Source organism: Amphiura filiformis, unplaced genomic scaffold, assembly GCF_039555335.1.
Source record: "Amphiura filiformis unplaced genomic scaffold, Afil_fr2py scaffold_237, whole genome shotgun sequence".
Lineage (NCBI taxonomy): Eukaryota > Metazoa > Echinodermata > Ophiuroidea > Amphilepidida > Amphiuridae > Amphiura > Amphiura filiformis.
The window spans coordinates 61682-84000 of NW_027305701.1; the positions used below are offsets into that span (position 1 = coordinate 61682).

The 22319-nt window shown below is 37.7% G+C and overlaps 1 protein-coding gene across 1 annotated transcript; it reads left to right on the plus strand.

Annotated features, from left to right (window-relative positions):
- Nucleotides 1-408: 408 nt before the first annotated feature.
- LOC140145369 (ribonuclease H2 subunit A-like) lies at nucleotides 409-22313 on the plus strand. Its single transcript, XM_072167118.1, has 8 exons — nucleotides 409-621; nucleotides 9260-9331; nucleotides 10645-10771; nucleotides 12045-12132; nucleotides 13325-13462; nucleotides 15174-15261; nucleotides 18495-18618; nucleotides 21786-22313. Exons 1-8 carry the CDS (start codon nucleotides 495-497, stop codon nucleotides 21925-21927), a joined length of 906 nt encoding a protein of 301 aa, XP_072023219.1. The 5' UTR covers nucleotides 409-494; the 3' UTR covers nucleotides 21928-22313.
- Nucleotides 22314-22319: the final 6 nt, after the last annotated feature.

Here is a 22319-nt window from a genome sequence, read left to right on the forward strand (position 1 = left end):
TAATTCACCACCCCGGGGTAGGCCTACACATACGGTAATTATTGCACCACCCGGTAAGGACTGAATTTTTTGATCCCCTTTTAGGACCCAAAATTTTTGATCCCCCCCACACACACGCACACACACACCCACACCAAAGTATTTATGAACACTCCCTAATCTGTCCGGGTCTGTCTACTACTACTAGGCCTACTAGGCCTACTAGGCCTACTAGATAACAGCAGTTGATGCCGGACTCGGGAGTTGATGCTACCTTTACCGCCTTGTCTGATGTCCATTATGGGATTCCGTAAATTGATCAATTATTGATGACCTTTCTCACTGTAACGTCGCAATGCAAGATTGTGCTGCATATCACTGGCATTCCGAATACGATAACTGAACGTTGGCCTCTAAGATTGATGTCTAGCGGGAATTGCGAACCAAAACAACAAAAATCTGATGAGTGCGTGAGTGAGGATCGCGATCAATTTCGTCTCTCACACTGAATCACGATGGATTTCAGCGCATATGAAGAAAACAACAGTGTAAATAAGATATTCAAATCAGCAGTGCCACAAATCTGCAAAGATGAACCATGTTTATTCGGAATTGACGAGGCTGGAAGAGGACCAGTTCTTGGTGAGATTTTATACCCCCCCGAATTCTGCACCCTTGGCAATCATGACAATGACATGACATGACAGATTTCCTCCAAAGGGACCGCATTAGGGGGCTGGCATTTTCTTCGGAAGGGGGGTCCCAAAAATACTGGGGGGTCATAGAATTTTCAGACCAAAAATAGGGGGTTATAATTTTTAACACCCAAAATAGGGGGGTTATAGAATTATTAAGGGCTGGTGACTTAAAATTTTCAGCGCTCTTGCCACAAGATTCAATAACTTCAAGAGTCGAAATGTGCATACAATATATGCAAAATTTTTACACGCTCATGGCTTTCTTTACACTTACAATAAAAATTTTACCGCGCTCCACACACTTTCTTCACTTTTAAGTTTTGACGCGCTCCGCGCCTTTAGTTCCGGCAATGAATAATTTTTCTTGAGTCTGTGTAGTTGGAAGGGGGGTCATAAAATTTTTCGACCAGCGATAGGGGGTCGTAAAATTGTTGCCCGCGATAGGGGGGGGTCATAAAAAAATTGACTCCGGTCACCGACATATTTGTGACCCCCCTTCCGAAGAAAATGCCAGCCCCCTTAAGCAATTTCATTTGTGTAGCAAAAAATGCTCACCAAATTTGGGAGCGATTAGCGAATGCCTACCAGTACCAAATCGCTACACATTCCAAATTGTGTAGCAAATGATGAAAATTGTGTAAATCATGAAATTGACTCTAGAACTTTTGCAAATTTGCTCTAGTACGAGGAACCCATACCGTAGTTAGGCATGTTCACAAAATTTTCAAGTAGGATATTTCACATCGAAATTATTTTGTTTAAAAAGGTGATTATTTAACTCAAAAAATGAGGGGTCAACCATGTCTGTAGTGTAGGTCAAAAATTAGCGAAGTTATGGGCAAATGTCTGTTTTTAAAAAACTGCACTTTTCTGCGACCATCATTGACAATGCCTTACAATGACTTACTGTACAAAAAAAGCATGTAATGCATCATTTTTCACCACGGCGATCCAATTTACACAAAGGCGATTTTATTTTATTAAATCTAACTTTCACTGCATGCTGACTTCTATATCAAGGATAAAGTACTGGCACTTTTTAGACTGCGTCGTCAAGTTTCTGGTGTCCAAATTTCAAATTTTTGTATTTCCCTATGGGGATTACACAGTTAAGCCATTTGAGCTGCTGTGAGCTGCTGTGGTCCAAACTTTTTGGATTGAATGTCGCCCTCTATAATAAGGAATGTGAACATGTCTACCGTAGTAGCTCTGCACAATGGTCATGACGGTATGGGATGAAGTGTATACAAAAACCTAGTGCAACGTTGCACTAAAAAATACAAGGCTCCTGTAGCTTAAATAGTTGCATGTTTGTCATAATAATATTTACACAGCGCCCAGCTTCTTGTACAATTCTTGTCTAAACTCTTATGCTTGTAATTGTAATTGAAACCCCATTATCCAGAATAAATAAAAATTCATTAACACATGATCCACATCGGCGCACCAAAACTGAGATGGCACTTCAGTGCAAAATTAGATAGGGCAGCACCAATACGAAAATGTCATAACGATAAATGATGCGTCTGTTTTGCCCGATCGGGCCGATATTTAAGTTTGTGTTGCGAAAGTATGTTTGCTCACTGTACTGATAGCTTCACATTCTAATCTAGGCTAGAGACCATTGCATTCAAAATCTAGTCGGATTAGCTGAAGCATGACACCGTGTAAAGCAATGGAAGTTCAGAAGTAAACACAACCGATCACGATCATGCACGAAAAGCGATTGCATCAAAAATGTTGCTAAAATTACACTTCAGCAAAATTTGGGCCCTTGATCTTAAATGTTTGAGGGCCCGCACAAATTTTTGTGGGCCCAAATTAACATAGTCATGATGTTGGTGTACTGTGCAATCCCGGAATGCCTTAAATTTGTTTCAATTCTCCTGAAATGTGAATTTAGAACATGAGAATGTGATATAGTGATTGTTAGTGTTGCATGACTGCTGAATTCTGCAGTAAGCTTACTACCGTAAATGGTAAAAATTGCCACAAATTTTGCGGGCCATTTTGGAGGTCGGATATCTTTTGCGGGCCCTCATTCAAATGTAGGTATGCCAGGTGAATTTAAATTTGCCATCAAACTGCATCATTTTATATACGGTATGGGTTGTTTTACAATCAGTGTAGAGGGTAGGGGAGATTGGGGTTAGTTGAAACATTTTTCACAAAATCGTCTTTTTAACGCAAACGATTACTTTCAAGAAACACTAACCATATCAGTATAAACATATACATACATGCTACAAATACAACCTTAAACTTTATTGGACCTGCTTATGATTATTCATATAATCCAATTTGAAAATTTAAAAAAAAGTGTTTCAACTAACCCCACCCCTGGGGTAAGTTGAAACATAGGGTGGGGTTAGTTGAAACATGGCTTGTAAAAATTTCAAAATAATTATTATTGTATTGTTAGTGTTATACTTCCCTTGAAGGCACCCTTTAACATACAATCAGTGTAAAAAAATGAATAAATAAATATGTGGAAGTGCGGGTCAATACTTTGGACACAAGGTGACGAGTGTCACCATGGACCAACATATGAGAAGCCTAAAATATTATAAAATGTACTTTCTGTGTGCACTTTTTGCTTGTATTATTGCTTTTTAACCATATTAAAGCAATATTGAAGAAATAGAAAACATGTAACAAATTTTTAAAAAGTCAAATTTTTAACCATATTTTTCCTATGCGATTTTCACGTGTCAACTAACCCCACCTCAAAAGTTTCAACTAACCCCGATGCCTATTTTTACATTTCAAAGTTCATTACACAAAATAAGAAATACAATAAAACCTTTATTTAACATTATTCTGGGACTTACTACTAGTGCTTATGATACTCAAAAAATAATCCCCTGAATCTTCAAACAACATGGAGATAACCAGGGACTGCTTTTTGAGGAGAGCGAGAGCAATCGCTCTCTACTGCTCTCCTTAAATCTGATATAGGAGAATGATTTTTAGCTCTCCTTAGTTGACCATCATCTCCTTACATTCTATTGTAAATGCTCTAAACAGCTCTCCTTGAAGGCTCCAGAAGAGCTATTTAATGCTCTCCTGCAAATTTCAAAAGACAGTCCCTGAGATAACGCATCTTTTCTGAGGGGTATAAAAATTAGTCAGTAAGTCAAAAAACAGATATTCCTCTCCCAAGCCAACACTGGTGGGGCATCAGTGCTGTTGCTAATTTGGTGGATGACCCTTACTAATACCTAATTACTAGGTGCCAGTATTTTACCAAATTAATTTTTTGTGTCAGAAAAAAATACAACGTTTCAACTTACCCCGCGTTCCAACTAACCCCAATCTCCCCTACATTTGGGCTGAGCACCATATTGTGCCATGTTTCAAATATTAGATTAACTTATGATTAAAAGTTGCCATACTATTAGTGTCAGAGGGCATATGGCATGGTTTTTCATTTTTTCTTTCAATTGGATGGAAAATAGGTTGGCTTTGGAGCAAAGCTAAGCAAATGATGAAAATGTACATTTCTGTATGATTTTGGGACAAAATAGCCGTCTCATTTGACCTTTGTGAACTTTGCAAATGATATATCACTGCCAGCAATACCATAAAAACATTTTGACAGTTCAGAAGTAATATGAAACATGATTGTTCAAAATTGAGAACCACGTAAGATTGCGACTGTTTCGTTAATTGTACCATTTCTTCAAATTTATGCTGAAAATTCCGTCAAAAAATGTCCTCTCCGAATACAAGCTCTTAATCCATAGTTAAAATTGACCCAAGACTAAAATTATATTTTCTTGAAAAACACTTAGGCCTATATATATCCTACAAACTCAAAATAAACACTTAGTCCACTTACACTTAGTTTCCATGTATCACATGTTTGAAAGTTGGACGTCAGGTTTCCGTCAAAATGTGTCCTCTCCGAAAAATTGGGTATACAGAAACATGTGTATCAAAAACATGTTTCTGGCATAACTTGAAACTCTGAACACTTGACGCCTAAAAATTTTACAGATTTCCTATTTGAGCCATCTACAACACAAAAACAAATAAATTGAGGAAAAACTAGACACTTCATTTTTCACCCCAAGTGAGACAATCTGTGTACCCTGATTGTAAAACAACCCATATAGCCCTTGAGTAAAGAAAGCCAAAACTGAAAACCTTTTTGTCATAGCACTTTCCGTTACATTTTTTCAAAGATCGACTTTCATCAAAAAGATTCTGCTAGCAAAATTCCCCAAAACAGCATTACGGGGTGTTTCTAGATCTTAGTCTCATGATGATATCAGCGTTTTTTAATGGATATGCTATCAAAATCCCTCTAATGTTCCATGTGCGAGTGTCTCATCACCATAAAAAAATCATATACATTGTATTTGGGTCAAGTGAAGTATAGAAAACATATTAGGTTTCCTTGACCGACCTGTTCTTGAAAAAAATTGAAATTTCTATGTACCGTAAATATGTATTGTGTTTGGTCCCCGGTCTAGGTCAGCAAATTTCGCTGAATAGCAAATGTGTTAACTAAGGTTTGCCTGGCATACTTACTCATTGATTTTCAGGGGCAAAATTATGCAAATTTCCTAGCACTGCCCCACACACTGACTGCATGGCATCACGTGCACAGAACTGACGAATTGTCCTTCTCCGTTGAAAAACTGGAACCTCCGAAGTAAAATCCATCATGACCACTTGAAATATAAAGCTTCCAGCTAAGTCAGAAAAAATATACCATGTCCAACAAAAAATTCTAACCAAAATTACAGATAAATGAAATTTGAGTACCGATATATCTTCAATCATAGAATTTTTTGTTTGTTTGATGCCAGAAAAAAGTCAATTTTCAAACGGCAATATTTTCCAAACGGAACCACAGATTTTCATTCTGTTTTCGGCAGGGCCAAACAGCCATCTTGAATGTCTCAAACAAATGAATTATGCATATATGTCTGACCACTGTAACTTACAGTCTGTATTAAAGGTCATAAATTCATTCATAAAACCAGGTCGGGTTAATTCCGACGACTCTGATCGGCCGAATAAGACCACATGATATATGTATGTGACGTGTCGGGGTCATAACTATTTAATGAGCAGCGCAATGCTGCCTCACACGGAGAACAAAGATAACAGGGATCACCAAAATTCCAATGCGATGCACTTTGCATGCTTTCTGGCATGCTAAATGGCTCCTTTATTTCTAATTTCGTACAGCGTGAATGGGGGGTAGTTCATTCGTGCCAGAGATAAAACAAATTGTGATATGACAGCTCCATTATAAAAGTAATAAAGTATGGAAGCCACCATTTATTACCCTGTCATCGCGTAGGCCTGGAACACTACTGCGATTTCTACCGGCTACATCCATAATGCATATTACCCGTAAAATGACGCCATTCCACTGTAAGACTTTTTAAGCCTGTTACAGTGCGGTTTTTTTTTCAAGTGTTGAACAGCTTATTTTAAATTTAATACTCACATTATTTTTAGGCAGCGCATCCAATCCATGAACTTTTAAGTTAACATGACAAATACCGGTACATCAAATTGACCAACAATCATGCTATCCGGGCCAAGAAAAATACTGTTTCAATCACGACAATTAGCCTAAATTTCGCGCCTATACCTGTAAGACTTAGCGATAGTCTATTCAGATAGCGTTGTTTCAAGCAGCAGAAGTGCATTGAAGGTCGGGTTTCACCATTGAGTTGTAAAGCTGCTCTTTATGGTATTTAACAGTTGTGAAAATTTCTCATAATCAGGAAGTTGATCACTTTCAAAATTGGTCCAATCAAGCCCAAATTCAACAGGAATGATCAACGACATGAGAAAAATTACCAAAATCATTCTGGGGTCCACAAAGCAAGACACAAACTTTCAAGGTGATCACTTACTTAATTCAAGATTGCCCACACTTGGCGCAAAAACAGGCAGTTGCGAAAGCAGGCGAGACTTGTGGTTCGGGAACCGCCTTGTTAAAGTTAGTACAGGGGGGTTAAGGGGTTTAAAAACCCTTACTTTCAAATCCTAGTTCAAACCCTGGTGCTTGGTCACTAGAGGTTGCTTGTTCACACAGGACCGGATTTACCTTTTTGGGGGCCCTGGGCCAGGCCAAAATGTGGAGGCCCCCAAACGTACCGTGAGGAATGCATGTGCACTCAAGTGGCAAAGTTTTTAGATTTGACTAGGGCATTTGCGCGCGCGAAGCGCTCGAAAAAAATACAATTTTAGACTATTTTAGCCAAAATTGAAGCTGAATTTTATTATAATGGGCGAAGCGCGCAAAATTGTACAATTTTTGTACCCTATTTTGGCCCAAAACATGGCGTTTTTCGGCTAAAATGGAAGATGCACACTGCACAGGGCAATTTTGGGGGCCCTGGACCCGGGCCCATCTGGCCCTATGGTAAATCCGGCCCTGTGTTCACATCATGGTCACATGAAAGAGGTTGGACTGTATGTGAAAGAATTCAAAGTTAAATACATTTTTCAGCACACATCCTGAACAATGCGATTTGTTCTGCAAGTTTGTCTTGGACTAATACATCTTGTATACATTTTATTTCCATATGATTGTAGGTCCTATGGTGTATGGTATAAGCTACTGCCAGTTTGTCTTGGACTAATACATCTTGTATACATTTTATTTCCATATGATTGTAGGTCCTATGGTGTATGGTATAAGCTACTGCCAGTTTGTCTTGGACTAATACATCTTGTATACATTTTATTTCCATATGATTGTAGGTCCTATGGTGTATGGTATAAGCTACTGCCAGTTTGTCTTGGACTAATACATCTTGTATACATTTTATTTCCATATGATTGTAGGTCCTATGGTGTATGGTATAAGCTACTGCAAGTTTGTCTTGGACTGATACATCTTGTATACATTTTATTTCCATATGATTGTAGGTCCTATGGTGTATGGTATAAGCTACTGCAAGCTTGTCTTGACTGATACATCTTGTATACATTTTATTTCCATATGATTGTAGGTCCTATGGTGTATGGTATAAGCTACTGCAAGCTTGTCTTGGACTGATACATCTTGTATACATTTTATTTCCATATGATTGTAGGTCCTATGGTGTATGGTATAAGCTACTGCAAGCTTGTCTTGGACTGATACATCTTGTATACATTTTATTTCCATATGATTGTAGGTCCTATGGTGTATGGTATAAGCTACTGCAAGCTTGTCTTGGACTGATACATCTTGTATACATTTTATTTCCATATGATTGTAGGTCCTATGGTGTATGGTATAAGCTACTGCAAGCTTGTCTTGGACTGATACATCTTGTATACATTTTATTTCCATATGATTGTAGGTCCTATGGTGTATGGTATAAGCTACTGCAAGCTTGTCTTGGACTGATACATCTTGTATACATTTTATTTCCATATGATTGTAGGTCCTATGGTGTATGGTATAAGCTACTGCCAGTTTGTCTTGGACTGATACATCTTGTATACATTTTATTTCCATATGATTGTAGGTCCTATGGTGTATGGTATAAGCTACTGCAAGCTTGTCTTGGACTAATACATCTTGTATACATTTTATTTCCATATGATTGTAGGTCCTATGGTGTATGGTATAAGCTACTGCAAGCTTGTCTTGGACTGATACATCTTGTATACATTTTATTTCCATATGATTGTAGGTCCTATGGTGTATGGTATAAGCTACTGCAAGCTTGTCTTGGACTAATACATCTTGTATACATTTTATTTCCATATGATTGTAGGTCCTATGGTGTATGGTATAAGCTACTGCAAGCTTGTCTTGGACTGATACATCTTGTATACATTTTATTTCCATATGATTGTAGGTCCTATGGTGTATGGTATAAGCTACTGCAAGCTTGTCTTGGACTGATACATCTTGTATACATTTTATTTCCATATGATTGTAGGTCCTATGGTGTATGGTATAAGCTACTGCAAGCTTGTCTTGGACTGATACATCTTGTATACATTTTATTTCCATATGATTGTAGGTCCTATGGTGTATGGTATAAGCTACTGCAAGCTTGTCTTGGACTAATACATCTTGTATACATTTTATTTCCATATGATTGTAGGTCCTATGGTGTATGGTATAAGCTACTGCAAGCTTGTCTTGGACTGATACATCTTGTATACATTTTATTTCCATATGATTGTAGGTCCTATGGTGTATGGTATAAGCTACTGCCAGTTTGTCTTGGACTGATACATCTTGTATACATTTTATTTCCATATGATTGTAGGTCCTATGGTGTATGGTATAAGCTACTGCAAGCTTGTCTTGGACTAATACATCTTGTATACATTTTATTTCCATATGATTGTAGGTCCTATGGTGTATGGTATAAGCTACTGCAAGCTTGTCTTGGACTAATACATCTTGTATACATTTTATTTCCATATGATTGTAGGTCCTATGGTGTATGGTATAAGCTACTGCAAGCTTGTCTTGGACTGATACATCTTGTATACATTTTATTTCCATATGATTGTAGGTCCTATGGTGTATGGTATAAGCTACTGCAAGCTTGTCTTGGACTAATACATCTTGTATACATTTTATTTCCATATGATTGTAGGTCCTATGGTGTATGGTATCAGCTACTGTCCTATTTCCATGAAGGAGACACTGGAGAAAAAAGCATTTGCTGGTAAGTAGGCCTAGGAATTACACTAGAAGCAAGCCTTGAAATAAGCAAGTGCTGGGAGCAATTTTGCCCTCTCAAAGCCACTGATTACTCCCGGTCCTTGTAAAAATCATTATGATCTACATGTACCAGGAGCAATTTTCTAAAACAAAGTGCTCCTGGTTCCAGTTTTGCACTTGATGCTGCAGTACTGCTGGTATGCTGTATTGATTAACTATTTGAAAATTGCTCCCTGTTTCTCCAGAAATTGCTCTTTGTCCTTGTAAAATCCCAGTGAACCAGGAGCAATGTTCAGAAACAAATTGTTCCCGATTCCAGTTCTCTTATAAATTTCAAGGCTTAGCTAGAGGAGGGGTGAAGGAGGGAGAGGGGAGGCCAGGGGGAGTTCAGCTACATTCATTCATTAGGTCACTGTCCTATGAATGAGATGCTCCAGAAAAAAGCATTCGCTGGTAATGTAGGCCCAGGGACAACACTGGGGGAGGGGTGATCAACTGCCTTTAGTCAGGAGGTTATGGTTTATTGTATTCAAACTTCTCACTTGCCTTTTTCATGAAAGAGACTGGAGAAACAAGCATCCGCTATAGTCAGGGTTGTCACTATGCCGGACGGGCCGTCCGGCACTGTCCGGGACCGTCCGGCACTCACAAAATTTTTTTTTTTTTTTTTACATTTCGAAGTGGATGATGATATTTCATCATAAAAAGAGCAAGAATTTGTTTTTTTTAGTGGGTTGGTACCCTCAAAGCCAATTCCCCAATCCCTAGCGTTCACTAAAAAGATAGTGCGAGGCGCGAGAGCTTCGCTCGCTACGCCTCGCCTTCAATATTTTAACCAGTACTTTTTTGGTCCTGGTGACAACCCTGGCTATGGTACAATGTAAGTAGGCCCAGGTAATCAGGGATCACAATAGAGGAGGGGTGGGCAGGGTAGAGGAGGACAGGGGGAGTTCGGTTGGCCTCAGTCAGGAGGTCACTATGGTGTATTTTATCTAAACTTCTGTCAAGAAAGAGACTGCAGAATAAAGCATTTACTGCAGCCACACGGATTAAGGGGGTAGGGGTGAAGGTGAGGGGAGAATGGGGAAAGTGGGGGGGGGCATTCAGCTGCCCTAAGTCATGAGGTCGCTTCATGGTGTACATGTATTGAAAAAGATGCTGCAGAAAAAAAAGGCATTTGCTTGTACGTAGGCCTAAGGATAAAGCTAAAGGGGGGGTGGTTGACAGGAGCGAGTTATAATTTTCAGTTCAATGTGCTACTTTTAGTTCTATATTCTGTATTTTTGTTCATTTTATTTTATGTTTGTATTCTTTTAGATTCCAAAACATTGAAAGAAGAAGTTCGAGAAGATTTATTTTCACAGATCCAAGAATGCAATGATTTCATGGGATTTGAAGTGGATATTCTGTCGCCTAACTATATCTCTACTACTATGCTCAGAAGGTACGTATCTTACCCATCCCATAATCCTTTGCAACTTGATACATCACCCCATTTCATCAAGTGACACTAACATTACTTTGTACAGGCTCCTTTGCCCTATGTTTTCATTTTGAGAATAGACTGGCTAAACATGGGTCGATAAAGAAATTTAAACATAATTTGCAAGATCTGGATGTGCTTTATTCATTGAGGTACATTTCACGTTGCACTAGATAGTGAATCAGTGCAGAGAATTAACATATTGTGTCAGCTCTTTTATATTTGCCTCATGTCAATTGGATGTCTAGAATAAAAGTCATATTTGAATCAGAATTGGTGACTTTCCTCTCAATTTGCAAAGTGTACCTTTTTTCGTACCAACTTACGACATATGACCATAACATTCCCAATCAGTTTCAAAAAGAGTACAGCCTTATTCCCCGATTGTCCTACTCCACCGTATGTCTTGGTCCTGCTGTGATGTTTTACAATCTTTTGAAATACCTAAACATAATGTGCAGGGTTCGATTTACTTTAAAAAAATGTGCGTAGCAATTTTTTAGCGAAAACCTTATTTAGGTGATGTTTTTATAATATTAGCATATGTTTACATTGTAAAAAATTGTTATACAAGCCTAAATTTGTGTAGCAGGTTGTCCAAAATGGGGAGCATTTTGCTCCATGACATAAGCTAAATCGAACCCATGATGATGTGCCCTGTTAGGTTGCCATCAGGAAGGATTCTGATATCTGCATAGAAAATCTCATCATGCCATAGACCCCAATGGAAATAAGCTACAGGCTTTCTAATGTTAATTATCCAATGTGCTATTCCAGTTGAAATCCATAACCCCCTATATAAGACATAACCTTAATCTCTCACTCATTCAGGTAACTCTATTTGAAATCAGCCCTCCCTGTGTGGGAGATTAATGCTCTGCGTGCTAGCCATGCGCTTCAATGGAAAAAGTTCAAGTTTTGAAATATTTTCTCAAAATATCAAGAGCTATCTTAAGAACTACTGGATCAATACTACATGTAGGCGTGTTTGTAATCATTTTAATGCATTTTTCATGCTGATTCCAAATATGGTCATGAAAATTTACATTTCTGATATTTTGAATTTAAAAAAATTGAAACTTGTCGCCTGCAGTCGACACCAGCGTGAAGAGAGTTAAGGTCAATATCTTCCATAGGGGGTGTGTGGCTTTCAACTGGAATAGCCCAATAGGTTGTAGTCCAGCAATTAAAAAATTGAATTTAACAATTTTTTATTTTATTTTTTTCTTTGCAGAACAAAATACAGTTTAAATCAGATTTCTATGGACTCAGCTATCGGTCTTCTTAGATTGGCCATTGCAGATGGGGTACAGGTGAAAGAGGTAAGCTTATACTTTATCCATTCATTTATCCTTGTGTTTCAGATTTTCCTAGGTGAACTGTCAACAGCTCCCCTTGAGGCTATTAAGGAGAGCTGTTCAAACCACTCCCCCAAAATTTTTATGGAGAGTGACCAAGCTCTTCCGGAGAATGTTGGGTGAGCAAAGAGATGCCTTATACAAAAAGTGTAATTTTGAACTGGGTAGAACCTACCTACCTACTAGTATGTTTTACTGATATTTAGTCACAATTTGTTGGCAATTTTATTGGCTGAAGTCATAAAAATAGCTCCCCTGATTGCAATTAAGGGGAGTGATTTATAGCTCACACCAAAAGCAGTTAAGGAGAGCTGTAGCAAAATGACAGCTCCCGCTCTCTTCAAAACAAAGGATCTCTTTATGTCCAAGGTTTGCTATGTTAACAATAAGGTTCGCTATGTAGAATGAATATGAAATAAGGCTCACTAAGGTTAGATTAGATTTAACATAGCAAACCTTATTTCATATTCAGCATAGTGAGCCTTCAACAGGCAAGATGGTCATCTTATTAGAGGTTGGCATGAAAGTCTTGACAGGGGCTAAGGTATCAAGACAAAAGCAAGCTTGGGTAATAGGGTTACAGTGATATTGCTAAAATGGCAATAACTTTTTATGGTATGAAAACAAGCACTTATTGTTTGTGTAGGGTGTGATTGTTGTAACACAAAATGAAAATGTATTGCTTAGGCGACAAAAAACACATCATCTTCTAATGGTAGAGCATAGCGGTCTAACGGTTAGTGCGTTCAAATCATGACTGCAAGGATGTGGGTTCGAACCTGCCAGCGCTAACTTGTTGTGTCCTGTGGCAAATTGCTTTATCATGAATATAATGCCCTTTGATATCCATTTAATCACTGATTTATTTCATTTATTCTACAGTTCAGTTTGACACAGATTTTGTATTTTGTGGTCTTTTTAGCTCTTTGCATATAAAAAATAAAAACAGCCTTTTTTGTGATTCCTGTCGGATTTAAGCCTAACCATTGCACAAATTCTATATAGTCCCCATTTATATAAAGTCCCCATGTAGTACACATTTAAAACTTTTGAGGAAAAATCATTCTTGGCATATTACATGATGGATTTTTTGTCATTTGGTGCCTTCCTGTTGAGATGTTATAAGCATGAATTTATTTCTGTTATTTTTTTACAGGTTTATGTGGACACAGTGGGTGACGCACAGAAATATCAAGATAAACTGAAGGGTCTCTTCCCTGACTTAGAAATAACAGTTACACCAAAGGCTGATTCCAAATTTGCCATTGTCAGTGCTGCTAGTATATGTGCAAAGGTAAGGTTAGTATAAGAGATGGAGACCACAGGCAAATTTGCAAATGTTTTTCTGATACCAGAAAATACAAAAATACCAGAAGGTACAAAATCTTAAAAATATTCCTTGATTCGATATAGAAATACCCAATATTTTGATCAGACGGGTTATACATCTGACTTCATGTTGCCAAAAAGAATAATAAGACAGTAGCTACTAATCTTAACAGAAGTACTAGTGTTGAAGAAATTGTTTGATTCCTACAGCTACCCCCCCCCCCAACTATTTATATTCTTCTGCGCCTTGTCGGAAAAAAAATTGGGACAACAATTCAGTGAAAATATTACACCCTAGGCAATGTGTTATCCCTTCAGAGGAAAAATTCACAAGTGAATGGGTACAAAAAATGATTATACCCCTTCAGCAAAATGCTTAAAGAAAACCCTTGCGCCACAACATGGCAATTTACAACCAACAAATTTGGTAATAAGCAAAATGACGACTGTTCATCATGATGCGACCTGGATAATGCACCAGAAATTTCTGCCTTACAGACATGATTTAGAAGCTCTAGTTGTTGATTTTACAATAAAGTACTATAAATTTATCTCATCAAGGACTTTTATCAGACAGATTATGGACACCTTTGACATTTTTCAGGCTGTCCAAGTTTGTGTTCACCCATCAAAAATATGACAATGGGTTATGATCCCTGCTGTGGTGTAGTGCAATTTGCTTATCATTGTTATTATCATTCATTATCATTTGCTTATCATTCTGAAAATTTAGCCGTCTTGAAATCCCCGTGCAGTCACGGCAGTGAAGCAATTGAAACTTGGAATGAGGTTGTTTTGGTTATAGGCTTCAAGGTGAGGTACAAAACTTATTCATAACCTCATGCATATATACGCAAAGCATGTGATCCAATCAAAAGAAATTGATTGCCTGACGCGCAGTCATTAATAACTCAAATGACTCCTTGAATACACCAAGATACCCTACAATGACTTACTGCATGTGTGTGCATGTATTATTCTAAGAGTTATGGCAACACACACACTCAGGCGATGCCGTTGCATTTCTGTGATTGGTAGCTCTTGTTGTCGGCGCTAATGTTAAATTCGCCTGGTCTATTTTTTTAGGGTATAGGTAATAACAATAATTAGAATTGGTTATATTTAACAGCATTTTATGACATACCGTAAACTTTCGCCTAATGGCGCTATGAGCTGCCTTGACATAACTGGAATTTTAGACAAAAACTAAACGTGCCCTCCAATAAAAATCACACCAACAAATAAGGGCATGCACCCTTAATTCTTGTTGGGATTATTAGAGGAGAGAGCTCTCTATTTGTACATGGAATTTACCCCAAGGCAAAGGAGCCCAGGTGTGCCATTAGGCAAACGTTTACGGTATGCCATTTGTTCAAAATATCAGCTGCCACGGTAATGGATGACAATAATAACTTTGCACCATCTATTTTGACTTCATTGTGTGAAATAGTCGGGTTTTGTTTTGGGCCTCAGTATTTTTCCTCATACCTTGGCCCAATACAAAAGCCTCCCGATTTCGAACAATGACCTCAAAATAGTTGGTGCGCAGTTATTATTGTCTAATTAACGAATTGGACCACCCGCCTTATATCTTTTCTTATGCTGTGGCATGAATGATTGATCTATAGAAAATCTTGTTTGATTTAATATTGATTCTTGCCATTTTTGTATTCCAGGTGGTGCGAGACAAAGTAGTCAAATCGTGGCAATTCCCAGAATCTATAGATGTATCACAGGATCAATTAGGTAGCGGATATCCATCAGGTAATTAATGTGATATCAAATACCCCTTTCTTACAACATTTGTGATTGGTTAATTAAAGGATAGATTCATCTGAGTGACCAATTAAAATGCAGCTTTAAAATATTAGGCAGCAGTTAGTTATTCATCAGGTTTGTGGTAATATAATGTGACAAGATTTGGTTTATGGAGAGGGGCAGGCAGCAAATATGACAATGAGATAAATCTAAATATATGGAGGTAAAAAAACCCCAATAAAATACATATGAAAATACACATCACAAATAGAACCAAGTATTCTACAGTGAAAATTCCAATTGAATGAACACACAGCCTGACAAAGCGTGACGATTTTTTGCGTACACTGCACGATGTATGCCAGTGTCTGTGACTGCGTGAGTGATGCAGAAGTGAATCCAACCACGCCAACACTCTCGTGATTGGTTTTTTTTTGTAGACCATTGTTCTTTTCAGTATATGATAGCCTAATGTTTGTATAAGATAGTAATTATAGTAGCTAAATTTTCAAAAATGCCTCTTTTGGAGCAGATCGTGTCACAGAAATTCACATTCAGAAATTTAATTACTTTGTAGTACCGGGCTGAAAAGTTGGTCACTTTCACTGTGCACTTACTTAAAGCCAGAATCTGAAATTAAAATATTCAAGATCATCCCCACCCTAAGGTGGAATATTTACATATTCTTGGGCTCGCCTCAAGTGCGGTAGTAACGTAGGTGCATATTTTGCTGGTCGCAGTTCGAATCATGTGCATTCAGTTAATTGTGCAGTGGGTACATGCACGTGCACAAGGCGGTTTGTCTTGCAGTGCAATCACAAAAAAGCATGTAGGGGCCAGTCCATGTCAAAACAGACTGAGTGTACACCCACCCTCTTGGATTATGCTCTTCTTTGGCTCAGGGGTACCTTTCATGGACCCCTAGGTGAGGTCACAAGAAAAAAATTCAAATTCAATTTCGTTTCGAATGGCGGGCCATCTAAGTTTGGCGACCTTGACCAAAATTGGGAATTTAAGGTGTCCAAATGACAAAGCGCTCTCTTTGAGAGGCATTTTCTTCTTAATTAAATCAGTTGTGACCCTCTTTTTGAATGTGGTCACTCACTGGCTGTGTCTGAAATGCCTAATGCCAAAAAAGATTGATTTGAATTTAGTTGGGATTTCAGAGGGGGTCAATTTTTGCACTTCATGACGATCACCGAGATTTGCTCTCATTCCGTACGAGCCGCGATCAGAGCCAGGGGCTCTGGAGGTCTGAATTATGTTCAGAATGGATTAACCATGTGCCAATGTCTATGAGCAATTCAAAAAAGAAATTTCTAGACCCCCTACAGAATTTTAGGCCCCCTAAAGTGGTTCAGCCACAAATGGCGCTTAAAATCGGCAAATTTTGACACCTAATAACTTTAGGTGTACACCAGATATGAATTTCTAGTCTTTTGCATCTGAAAGAATGTAGTCTAATGTTACTAGGAACATAAGATTTGTTTTGTATTTTTTTTGTTTTGATATTTTCAAAAGGTCGTTGACCTATGAACATTTTTTCGTCATAGCGCCCTCCTGAAAGGTCTGACACATAACAAACTATACATTTTTGGAATCATAATGACCATACGAGTAATTTGATATATTACTTGACATAATTGGGAGCATTCTGAAAATTTGACACCCATTACCTGTACTTTGCATGTGCATCGTTGCCAGGAAGTGCATTTTTGACCCCTTAAAAATCCATACAGAGGATTAGAAAGTAGTTTTTCTTATTACTTGACTCAAGAGCAACTTGAAATATCAGGATAAATAATACAAATGGCTATAAAGTGATCAAAAATATAAAAAATATCATACTAAAATTGGCATTTTGTACCGTATCCTGTATGCATGGTATGTTAGGCAAAAATGACTATTTTGAAAGCGTCAACTTAATACTAAAACACAAAAAATACAAAACAAATCTTATGTTCCTAGTAACATTAAACTACATTCTTTCAGATGCAAAAGACTAGAAATTCATATCTGGTGCACACCTAAAGTTATTAGGGGTCAAAATTTGCCGCCTTTAAGTGCCATTTGTGGCTGAACCACTTTAGGGGTGGCCTGAAATTCTGTAGGGGTCTAGAAATTTCTCTTTTTTTTTAATTGCTCATAGACATTGGCATATGGTTAATCCATTCTGAACATAATTAGGACCTATAAGTGCACTGTGACATTATCATGGGTCCTTCAAAATCAAGATAATTTGATTGAACAGTACAAAGTGCTGATTTTGACCCCTCTGAAATCCCAACGAAATTCAGAAATCTATCTTTTTTGGCATTAGGTATTTCAGACACAGCCAGTGAGTGACCACATTCAAAAAGGGGATCACAACTGATTCAATTAAGAAGAAAGTGCCCCTCAAAGAGAGCACTTTGTCATTTGGACCCCTTAAATTCACAATTTTGGTCGAGGTCGCCAAACTTTGATTGCCCGCCATTCGCCAACGAAATGGAATTTGAATTTTTTTCTTGTGACCTCACCTAGGGATCCATGAAAGGTACCCCTGAGCCAAAGGAGAGCAAAATCCAAGAGGGTGGGTGTACACTCAATCTGTTTCGACATGGACTGACCCGTATGTCACTATCGAACTGCATGGAGGTGAACCAAAGTAGCTAATTTATTTGACTAATTGACTGAATATAGCACTATGAAATTTTGACAACTTTTTGTTGTCAAGATCATGGTGGTGCTTAGACAGTTGTCAGTGTCACCTCAAAATTTCATGGGGGGGTGATAATTAGGTTGAGTCAGGACTGCGACACTCCGGCACTTGTTGGAAGACATCTAGTACAGCAGACAGTACATGTACAATGTGATTCTCTCATTTATAATTAGGATTACGTCATTGCCAGAGCTTGTTTATTTGTTCATTAGAATGATTGACAGTGGTGGGCGGACTTATACTCTAAAAATGTGATTCTCCTATAAATTATAGGTCACTAGGTCAATTCGAACCGTCTCTTCATCAGATCTCTATGTAGGACTCTATGGTATCTTCTCATTACACGTTCGTAGTAAGACTTGGCCGGCGACGACTCTTGCGAATTGCCTGTCTTCAACTGCTGTATAGCATGGTATAGGCAGTTTGTACAGAGTGTCGCTTCTCTATCTTTTTTTCTCGGGTTGAGTACCGTATGTTAAAAGTTTCCTCTGGAATTAATGTCTTATGTCCTTTGTTTTAATCGCCTGTTTCTTCCCAGATCCAACCACCAAGAGATTCCTAGCAGACAATGTAGACCCTGTATTTGGTTTTCCTAGGATAGTGAGATTTAGCTGGTCAACGGCATCAAAGATACTAGATGACAAAGCTGTTCCTGTACAATGGTAAGCAGTCTCTCCCGGCACTCACACCAGTAACACACTCATGTGTTACTGGTGGAAGTGACATGTTTAGATAATGTTACCTGCATCAATGACATCTGAACAGTCTCTGCAATTCACACCTATTGGAGCTAAATAACAATATGTATCATGTCAGTAAGTGACAGTTGTGTGTCTGGATGAAGAGAATAGTATTTCCTCAAGTAAACATAGGACACTGACCAAGGTCAGATGGACTTGTGGTTTGTAAAGTGTTGAAATCAGTCAGAATTGGTTATTGGGTCTGATATTAAATCGAAAGAAGTCAAATGATTGTAATTGTATCTGGATAATCTGTTACCTTGGTACTTTGAGATCATGTTTACATAGTTAATTTCTTTGCGACTCTCATTTCTGTATGTGCGGAGGGTCAATTGAAAACAGGAAGTTATTGCCAATATTTTCCAAGTGTTACTTGGTAGGGTAACACTCTTGGCAGCCATGTTTTTTAATGGTTTTAGATGTTACTGCATTGTAAAATGTGACCTCAAATTGACCTCATTTGAAGGGCGCCGCCAAGATATGGACTGGTGTGTATAATTACTTGTAGCAGTAACAAAAGTGTGTCACTGCTGTAAGAGACTGGTAAGATCAGCTATTGTAACATTTATACGTGACTCAATCTGCTCTCAAATTTAGGCTATTCCATTTAAAACCCACACTCCCCCTGTGGAAGATTTTGTAAATATCTTTCACAGGGGGAGTATGAATTTCAAATGGGTTGAACACATTAAGCAGCTCCATTTGATTTTCATACACCCTCTGAGAAAGATTTAACTTGAATCTTTCACTGAGGGACATACCAATTTGTCACAATTTTAAGGTAACAGAACTTTCTCAGTTTACAGTTTAGCATCTGTCATATTTTATTAAAGTTGCCCATCTTGGAGGCACATGGGCAAATGACGGGTGTGTACTAAGATGGCTGATGGGTAGGGTTGGGGGTGAGCTGTCAGTGGGCTCTTCCAGTTGAAATCCAGATTCATGGAAAACATGACCTTAATTTTGCATGTATTGAGTGAAAGTTTCAAATGAGGTTACATGAATAGGTGACTCCATTCATGACTTTAGTTCTGGTTATTTTTATTTTAATGCCATCAAAAACTGGAATAGCTTGCCGGAAAATATTAGAGAGCTTGCGGAATGAAGTTACTGGAACTTTAACGGCAACTTCAAAAATATCGATTTGATTTCTTGCTCAACTTCACTTCAACGCTTGAACGTCAGATTGGTTTCTGTACCAACAGCGTCTTGTTGTTTTAACTAGGGAAGTGTATCAATGGGTGATCAAAAGAAGGGTATGTAAAAGCGACTGCATCAAATTTCTCCCTTTTGTTTGCTGAAGTGGTTTGTAGGTAACACTTATTACAATAGGCGCTTAGTTTGAATAAACATGGATTACATCTCTTGGCGATGACCAATGCAATGGGAATTAGGCCTATGTTATGAGCTATACGCTAATATTATACTTCTAAACATGTTTCAATTAAATATTCTTGTGATATGCCTATATTATTGTCCCGGATTATTATAATAAAAGCTCAATTATTATTCCAGTTAACGTCAGCTTTGTCAATTTTATATTTCCATCAGGACACAAGCCTATTTTATCTGTTTGCTCTCCCTAGCCCCTCCCCCCACCATCACCACCTCTCCATATCATCACCTCCCTCCATCTATTCATCTATCCTCACTTTCCCACTCTCCAGTGGCGTTGCCAGGAGTGTTCTTTTAGGAGGGCAAGGACTCCTCTTTGCATTCTGATCGAATTAAATATATCTCCCTGAATGATAATCATTTTGTTCTTTAAAAACTCCCAGAATTTTGAATTTCAACCAATATATTTCTGGATGCTCCTTTTCTGACATTCTTATTTTTTGTAACAAATAGGCCTCCTCTTTTAATAATGAATAATTTGGTTGACATACAATACCCATAGGCCTATAATATGCGTATAATAGCACATGTTAGACCAGCTTTCTGCTGAATTGGGGTACTAAATGTAGGCCTAAATGAATAAAATAATAATTAAATAAAATACCTGAACAGTACAAACATATTTGGTTATATAGAGGTGTAATTATAAGACATGCAACGTTGTAAAAAATTGTTCACAGCTGCAATTCGCAGAAGTTCACTACACTGCTGGGTCCCGTAAAATCAGTCCATTTTACTGGAACTTAATCCCCTTGGCGTTGAAGTCAAGCCAAAAACTTGGTTCCGCAAGCTGATTTGGTGTACGTCATGAGCACACACAAATGTATATCAAGTGTGACGTTTATAACAAAATTTATTTTGATCTAATTCAATCAGTAATTTTAGCATCATGTGGCATGTTTTTACCCAAACCAAATTAGATTTCCAATAATTGGTCTATTAACTAGACAATACATAAGTGGTAATTATGTAGTCTATGAGGAAATATGCAAACCATTGTTTTAATTATGACGTATTTTCATCATAATTTACGGCACACTATAGATTCTGGGCGTTAACTTTAACTTCAAGCGGCTTTAATGGCAGAGTGGTTTTGAATACATAATCCTCTATAATCCTGTAGACGTTAAAGTTAAAGTAACTCCATTTCGCAAGCTCTCTATTAAATCCATTTCACTAAAACACAAGTTTAAAAAAGATGTCAAAGCTCACATTTTAAATCAAATGAATGTCTAGTTTGTTTTCATCTTTAAAATGCTTTGTTTTTGTTTATTGTATTTGGTGCTTTTTACCAGTCTTAACTTCTTTTTTTTCTGTACTTTAAGGACCCCTTTGGAAATAAGTTTTTTAAGCTTAAAGGCCTATCCTATGGCATGGTGTTATGGATTATGTATGTACAAATTTGTATGTTTATAATATTAAGTATATTTTGCCAGTATGTGCAATACAATGTTTGTAATGTATTAACCATTTTTAACATGCTGAATCAAATCAAATCAAACTCCATTTGAAATTCACACCCCATATGTGGGAGGTTAATTAAGGTTATGTTTTCTTCTATGGGAGATGTATGGATTAACCTGGAGTAGTCCAATCCGGTCACCTCCTTGTAATGTTAAAAGAGTATATATGCCGCAATCAAATAAGAATTAAGAGTAATGTTGTCAATATCCTTATACCTGTTTCTCTTGTAGGGATGATGATGAAGAAATTGATGAGAGTGCCAAGGGAACCGCATCTATTACATCATTCTTTGCACCAAAAGGAGCCAACCCAAGGAAAAAGAAACATCAGTTCTTTAATGACAGACATATAAGCCAAGTCACCTCGTTCTAATGCTTTAACTCTCTTCACGCGGGTGTCGACAAAATTCAAAAATTTCAGAAATGTAAATTTTCATGACCATATTTGGAATCAGCGTGAAAAATGCATTAAGATGAGTACAAACAAGCCTAGTATTGGTTCAGTGGTTCTTAAGATAGCTTTTGATATTTTGAGAAAATACCTGAAAAGTTGGACTTTTTATGTTGAAGCATATGGCTAGCATGCAGAGCATTAAGTATTAATCTGATTAAAGAGAAGCCCCAGACTGGACAGTTTTGCGAGTCGGGGAGTCCAGTAACAGGCTTTTTTTTTCTACAATCTGAGTCCGGATAAATGTTGGCATTTGTACAGTGCCTTTCATGTGTATCAAAGCGCTTTACATTTTTCCACTGTCGTTAGAATAA

Excerpts from the sequence above, each read along its gene's own strand:
- LOC140145369 (XM_072167118.1), top strand. The coding sequence starts at position 495 with ATGGATTTCAGCGCATATGAAGAAAACAACAGTGTAAATAAGATATTC. Across the intron at positions 12,133-13,324 it reads ATGGGGTACAGGTGAAAGAG|GTTTATGTGGACACAGTGGG; the intron begins GTAAGCTTATAC and ends ATTTTTTTACAG. Across the intron at positions 18,619-21,785 it reads AAAGCTGTTCCTGTACAATG|GGATGATGATGAAGAAATTG; the intron begins GTAAGCAGTCTC and ends TTTCTCTTGTAG.